Here is an 8,155-nt window from a genome sequence, read left to right as displayed (position 1 = left end):
GCCCAGACAGAATTTTTTTCTTGGACAGCGAAAACAGAATTTAATATTTCTCCTCACTCCATGAACTGAACTTTGTTGGCGTCGCGGGAGGCTATGCGGACCATAGGCTATGTGCGTGTGTTCGTGTTTTGCTTCAGAAAGAAAGACTAATTCCCAGAAGAAAAGAAGATAGAAGAAACAGCTAGGCGGATTTTCAACTTGAGAGGTCAGAGCTAGTTTTATGGTGTTTGCGTTTTATTGCATGTTGCTTACATTGTGGTTCACCACCAGAATTACAGTCTGACTCTGAGCTTCAATTATAACGTGTGTATTTGTGTCATGTATGAGCATGAAAAGCAATGCTGGGGTGTGATTAGTTTTCATCTGCACTTCTGTAAGCATGTTTTAATATAAATACTCAACAGCAGTACATTATCAGTGTTCATTCTCGACTGTAAATACACAGTATGTAACCATAGACCCTACATGGCATGTTCATTTAGGTTTCTACAGAGTTTGTTTCAGAGTTGGATAAATTAACAATGGTTTCCAACCTGGTCTGACTGGGACAACCTACATTGGAAAAGTTTATATTGTATTTATTTAGTTAGCCAACTACTTGTTTATTTTTCAGACATATAAGCATATTTTTATACTTGTGTGTGTCATGTTCGTTATTACTTGGGCAAACTTTGCTATGAAGAAAATGTTACAAGCTGAAACTGTTCTAGTCATGATAATAGTTCCTTTCCTTCAAACACTACTATATCTATATGCACCCTGTGTGAGTGACAGTGTGTGGTACTGGGAAGAGTTTGATACAAGATCCACCCATGGGGTAATTCCAATGGAATTCTGAAACGAATGTAATAAAGTAGGGTAGCCTAGTGGGGGGGATTGGAATTTGTTATTGCGTGTTGTTAACACAGTACAGTACACTCTGTACAACAAGAATGCCATTATATCTTTCTTTCCCACACGTACAATGCATGCAGTATAGTGTTGATTTTGACAGCACATTTTTATGTAGCTTTAGTCAGTCTTTTTTTTTTAAATACAGTTTCATTCAGTTTTTTTTAGTCAAGTGAAATGTTTTAGTGTCTTGTTTTAGTCGACTATTATAATATTTTAGTCGACTGAATCTATAGTTTAGTTGACTTTCAACAAAAATGTATTTTGGCAGGTGTCGTAATGACAGATTTCAAACTTTATTGCATGCTGAAAATAGTCGATCTACAACGATCTACACTGTAGATCGTTGTAGATCGACTATTTTCAGCATGCAATCAATCATGCAAGCGTCTCTGTAAATTCTACAGAGACGCTGCGACGTGTTGTGAGCTTGTAGATCTGCTATTTTCAGCATGGGGTGGCAGTGGATCAGCGGTAGAGTGACCGGATAGGAACTGCAATTGTCAATATATTCAGTCTTGGTTTTAGTCATCATAGCTTCGTTCTCTGAGTTTTTTATTGAGTTTTCCTCAGTGAAAAAAGGTAGTCGACGAACATTTCTCGTCATAGTTTTAGTCTACGAAATCAACACTAGAATGCAGACAGTAGGCTTTGTGTGTGTGACTGTCTGGAGCTCACACCCTCTTATCAAAAGTGTTGCTGCTGATGTGTGAAGATGGGTTGAAGCCACCCTGCTTCAGTGTTTTATCAGCATGATCGCACCTCCTGTGTCCAGTCAACACCAAAAGTACTTTGGTTCTAGAACTGGTTCCCTTGCTTGGATTCTTGGAACCATGGTGCTTTCACGGAACCGGTGGCTAATTTTGGTTCCAATTCCGAACCACTTTTAGGGTTCTTCTGATTCTGAACCAATTTATTTTCAGTGGAAATGCTCTGAATTGTTTCAATATTAGGTGGGGAAAACCCCCTGGTTCAAACCTGGTGCAAAAGGGGCCACAGAGGATGTGAAAAGCACATGTTTGTTCCGCAGGAGCAGTAGGCCTTCCTGCCTTACGGTCAAGAAAATGGCCCCATGGTGCGTTGAAATTGGGTGCAGAATGCATATGCATGTCCACTATAATCTAGCCTAGTGGTTCAGGCCAGCACACACAGTATAGTATACATGCAGGGTTCCTTACGGTCATGAAATTCCTGGAAATATTTTGAAATTAGAAAAAATAAATAAAACATTTTCCAGTCCTGGAAATGGTTTGGAATTTATCAACGGTCCTGGAAAAATAGTTGGTTGTGCAAGTGTGCATTGTTGAGTATAGCGTTGTTATCTATGGAATATCTGTGGAACTGAGTACAACTAAATGTAATGCCTCAACTCAAGTGCTTGTCAAGGTTCAAATATGATTATTTTGGGGGATCCCCCAAATTTCAGTTCAGTTCACTCGCTGTCAAATTGAATACTGTAAAAAGTTATTTAGCACCATAAGGGTTCACATATTGATATATTACTGCTATTTACATGGCGTAGTAGAGTGTAGACCCTGTATGCTACATGTTGCTGTATGTATTATGTAGCACAAATGGGGGAAATAAATCTAATTTGTGTGGAAAAAGAAGATTGTTAAATTCTAAAATATTTAGACCTGACACATTATCTTGGTCCCTCAGAACCACCTGAGCCTGCCCTATCCTTTTCAATATACTCGCTTCCACTCAGTGGTCAAAAGAAGTAACTAAGTACATTTACTTAAGTACTGAACTTAGGTACAATTTTGACTTATTTTTACTATATTTTGATTGTTATTACAAAACATACATTAACCACCTATATTCATTTCGGCCATTTGAAATCTACAAGCTCACAATGCGACATATTATGTGCTTGTAGATCTGCTATTTTCAAAAGTGTTTTTTTCCCCCACATGTTTTACATTGGATAACCTCTGAATGACTGTATGACCTTTCCTCTCTCTATGCAACGAGGCATATAACTTAAGCGTATCGTGCTCCTCTGCATCTGGTGCTGTTGAATGGGAGTAGTCCACTGGCACTGACATGATATATATAATTACAATATACTGTAATTGGCTTTTTCCACCACTGCCTAGTGCACTGCCCACTAGAAAAACAAAACACAAGTGCAGTCCAGTCTTGACCTTTTTTAGTTGTCGATGTCCTACATATTCTATCAACACACAGCGAAATGACCTCAGCGTGTACACACACATGTGTACCACACGTGTAGTTGAATGAACACCGATGAGGATTTTACGGTGTAGTAGGATCAGGTTCTGGGAGCCACACAATGGAATAGGGATCATGTATTTCACAAGAGCCTGCTGTAATTGGCTGTTGGTGGAAGTCTTGTGTTCAGTGCACCAATGTTTACTTTGACATGTTTCGACACACGGTAAACCCAATAGCCCCAAGAGAGTAATGAACCAGCCAAGTGCACAGTATTCACATGCACAAACGGAAAAGTCTCAAAAAGCTTAGGCAAAAACCTTGCTTTAAAGTTGGTATGCCACAGGCCTATTTCCTTCTTGGTAATGATAATTTTGTATTACCGTACTACTGTACCAATTAATTTTCTTCCAAAAAGTACATTGAAGTGTAAACAAAAATGGTATTTATGTGGATACGACCAACAGCTCAATAGAAATACATTGAGTAGTATACAGGCAGGCGTTGACATTGACACTGGCACTGCCCACTTGTATTAAATCTGCTGCTCGACAATGCTGCTCGACTGCAATGTGTGGATTACATTGGGCATGACAAAATTTTTCTTTGAGCGATGCAATTCAATATTAAGTCTAGTTTAGGGGCAGGGCTGTCACAATTTCAAATTTAAAGGAGAATTCCATGCTAGAATGCTTTCTTATCTTTCTTACCTTTCTTTGTAGTTGTTACGTCCCCACCAAAGAGGTCCAGGTGTTATTTTGTGCAAAAACTCCTTCCTTCGCTTATTTCCATCGAAAGAAGTAGTAAAGTGTGCCGCTTGGGATATTATTTACATTATGAAGAGAGGATTATATACAAAGAAATTATAATTTTGAGCAATGGAAATAAGCGAATTAGCACAACACCCCATAGCCCCATTCAATTCCCATTCAATTCAATGCAATTCATTTAGGGCTTATGGTAGGGGAAATAGCCAATAAGGAGCTTTTGCACAAAATAACACCTGGACCTCTTTGGTGGGGACGTAACAACTACAAAGAAAGGTAAGAAAGCCTTTTAGTATGGAATTCTCCTTTTAAGTTGACGATTGTCACAAATAATTGTGATTATCGATCTAATTGTATTTTTTGCATTGAACAATTTGTATTTCTGTTTGGCTTTTAGAATTGCACAGTGTAGATATGACAAATGACTTAAATATACAAAGAAGAAATCACTGACCCAATTCTTTTAAATAATTTTCTCTTTCCAAAACAATTACAAAATGTGTCATGTGGCATGCTGTAAGCTTGTAGATCTCCTATTTCGGAAGAAAGAAAATAGGAGATTGCAGGAAAATAAATTGAACCAATTGACGATTATGCAAAAATAATTGTGATTATCTCAAATAAATGCAATTATGTAATAATTGTGACAGGCCATAGTCTAATTAAGTGTGTGTTTGGTATGTTCCAGCAGAGTGAAGTGAAGGAGTGAGTGGTTGGTCAGAGCTGTTCATTGGTGCTGTGGTGGGTTGGGTTGGGCTGGCGGAGCTGAGCTAGATGGACTGCACGGAGTAACATTCATTCAATCACCAGTCACCACATATTCTGTTCCTTCCCTCCACAGCGGAACACCATGGCCACCAACATCCCCATGGTCCTCTTCTTCATTCATATCTGGATGATTTCAGCGCAGGAGACCTCTGACCAAGGTACCTTCGTCATTTATTTGATTGATTTATTGTAGGGATGTTAATAGTTCATCGTTGCCGTTAATACATTCTTCAATTAAACTTGTAGTCCGGCAGCCAACAGGCTTCTTTTGTTTAAAGTGGGACATTTAGTATATAGGCTATATATTTTTTATTTGCCTAAAATATTGTCATACATTCATGAATCCACTTGCTGAACGGCTGTCGGTATTGAGCAATTCTTTTTATAGGGGGATATTATGTGACCATACCATTTACAACCTATATAAGGCAAGATTTTATTATGCTTTATGTAGCATGTGACATGTCAATCTAGGGGGTTTTCATGATTCTGAATCCATTCCAAGCATTAGTTTTGCACAAAAAAACACTCCTTTGGCTAAAAACGTCCATAGCCACTTGCCCAAATGTGCCCAAAATGTGTGGATCTCATCACATTTCTGATGATGGCTATGGCAGTTTTTAGCCCAAGGAGTGCTTTTTGTGCAAAACTAATGCTTAGAATGTATTCAGAATCATGAAAAACCCCTAGTTTGACACGTCCAATGTACTTAAGCATAATGATTTTTTTATATTTTTTACATTTTTGACTTATAGGTTGTTAATGGTATGGTCACGTATAGACCCCTATAGAAACAATTGCTCAATACCGACATCTGGTCAAGTTAAGTGGATTCATAAATTTATGTTTATAGACGATATTGTAGAGTAGACAAATAAATAAAATCTGTGAATGTAATGCTGACTGCGCATGCAGGTGGGTCAGAAAAAGTCCCCCCCCCCACCCCAACATTGGTAGCTACAGAAACGTCTCTGCTTTTGCATGTGATGTGACAGACAAGACGGTGCACTTTTAATTTAATGCCTCATACAAAGATGCCATTGCCTGGCCCTGTATCTCAAATGGTCAAATAATATATATTTGATTAAGGAATATAGCATACCTTTTGTATTCTTTCTGTATCAGCAAAATGTAGATATGTTTTGTTAGACATTGAGGGAAATTATTTTTTTGAACACCGCTTATCAACTCACCGGATTAATTAATTAATCGATAATTGACATCCTTAATTGATTGTTGTTTACTGAAGAAATGCATAATACATGAACCTATATTTGGATATAACAAAAAAAGCTTATTTGAGTACAAATGTGTGTGTACTGTAAACTGAAGGCTCATACATAGTCTGGTTTTACGGTGGTGGGGTGACCACCGAACTACAACATGACGTCACGCGCCGCGGTGAAGAGCAAACCACCGCCACCGCTCCAGCCCTTCTCTCTGTTTTTACTCACCACCGCTCAATGTTATTTCAGCTCCGGTGGTCAGCTCACCACCGGAGCGGTGGTCATCTCACCACCGAAAATCCAGACTATGAATAGGCCTTGAGTGTCATGCATTTGGTGGAAGATGGGTACATGTATACAATTTCAATGTACTACCAGACAACTAAAATAGCACAAAACCAAAACATGGCTACTGTAAGAACTGAATTGATTATTTGGTCCAGCCGCAATTCAGCCAACTCTGTATTATGGAGGAAGTTAAAAAGAAAGCAGGGGCTCGCAACTCACTTTAAGATGCTCCAAACTTTATTTAGCGACAGGCAGGCGCTAAATAATGTTTGGAGCATCTTAAAGTGAGTTGCGAGCTCCTGCTTTCTTTTTATTGTTTACTGTTTCTACAGTTTTGGCTCGGCACCAACGGAGGATGTGTGTTACTTTTCCTAACCTGGGACTTGAAGTTAACACATGTAGTATATCAGATTTATAGACATGCTTTGGTGTACCTATAGGTGGGGTTGGCAAAAGGGCCTTTCTGTGTGGAGTTTGCATGTTCTCCCCATGTCCCCTAGGGTAGGTACCCTCACTAAAAAACTAAACTGGTCTGTAAACTGCCTCCCTCTGACCAGCTAGGGCGCCTGATGGAGGGGAAAGGAACTGGTTGGAATAGTGTGTTCCTTCCACGCACTACGTCCGACCAGGGAAACTCCCCCTGTCAGGTGAAAAGAAGCGGCTTGGACGCTCATGCATACGGTAGAAGGAAGCATGAGGTCAGTCCTTTGCTCTCCCCAGGTTGGCGGAGGGAGTGTATAGTGCCCAAGATTAAATTAGATAATTGACACTGGGTGAAAAAAGTTTTTTCCAAATCGTGGGATAAAAATTATATTAAAAAAAAGATATGCTTTGGCGTGGGCCTACATTTATGTAGCTTTTATTATGTGATGGTAAGGCAGGACAATTCCAGGCACAGCAGAGGCTTGGCATGTTTATTAATGTGAATTCCAGAAAATGATAAACTTTTCCAAATGTGGAATTGCTCTTGGGGATGTAGTGTCACATTATTACAGTAAATTTGCTATTTTGCTATTTGACCAAAGGGGGAAGAAAAATAAATCTAAATTTATCTGAAAATAGACAATCTTTTAGATCTGAATTCAAAATAGTTGGAACTTTTATTTTCACTTATAGTGACATGCCCAGAATTGCTAGGGTTAATGTTAAAATAAACAAACAAGTTCACCACCAGATGGAACTGACTACTGGCAAACGATGCAAAAACATTATTGTTTACTCGTTAGTCGCTCCAAATTAGCCCTTCGCTAAGCCCCACCCACTCCACTCTGCGATGGCAAGCTGTTCTCACCAAAATGTCTTCTAAATCTAGTCAACCAGGCCAGCAGTAGGCTATGCATGAATCAACTTACGACCGTCCGACAGGAGTTTTCGTGTAATGCACAGTAAGACTATGGTGATTAGTATTATTGCCATCACCTGGGTGGGTCAGTCATGTCACTTTCCTGACGTTAAGCTGTGTGATTTCAGCACCACAGCCATGCAAATAACATTGACAGCTATGAGGTGACGAAAGCTTGCCATCCTTAGCAACGGTTGCTAAACTATTTGGATTGGCATTGATAATCACATTTGGGGTGGGGTTTAGCGAAGGGCTAATTGCATGACACCAAAACACTACACAGTAATCCGCAAATGACTGTTCACTACTTCCTGTAGCTACCCCCCAACCAACCCCGTTCCACCGCCTCAGCGCCTCCCTGTTCCTCTGTCGAAAGATCAATAGCTCCACATGGCATTAGGGATGGATGTTGAACAAGTGCGCGTTGAACAACATTTCCACATTTGAGTTGTGCTTCTTGAAATGGTACTGTGAAGACTGAAGAGAAAAAGAATCATTGTTATTATGCTTAATTACATTGCTTCGGCTAAAACACAGCATTATGAAAGGACCACAATGGGGGGGAAAAGCCAGCCGCTGGCTCCCATTTGTTGAAGAGAGATACATTTTCATATGACATTGTAATTAAGTATAATAACAAGTGTGTGTGGAGGTGGGGGAACGGGGGGGGCTATGGGAAGTAGTGTAGGGAACAG

At 39.6% G+C, this 8,155-nt stretch overlaps 1 protein-coding gene across 1 annotated transcript in view; it reads left to right on the top strand.

The window, feature by feature from the left end:
* Window positions 1–8,155, top strand: part of LOC310879388 (growth hormone receptor-like) — a 28,731-nt gene continuing 20,576 nt past the window's right edge. Inside the window, exons 1-2 of the mRNA XM_083794013.1 lie at window positions 1–205; window positions 4,678–4,762. Of these exons, the coding sequence (XP_083650139.1) occupies window positions 4,687–4,762 (76 nt within the window). The 5' untranslated portion in view covers window positions 1–205; window positions 4,678–4,686. The remainder of the gene's footprint in view (window positions 206–4,677; window positions 4,763–8,155) is intronic.

This window comes from Protomyctophum parallelum, assembly GCF_964188405.1.
Source record: "Protomyctophum parallelum genome assembly, chromosome: 21".
In the NCBI taxonomy this organism is placed as follows: domain Eukaryota; kingdom Metazoa; phylum Chordata; class Actinopteri; order Myctophiformes; family Myctophidae; genus Protomyctophum; species Protomyctophum parallelum.
This window is presented reverse-complemented; position numbering and strand designations above follow the sequence as displayed.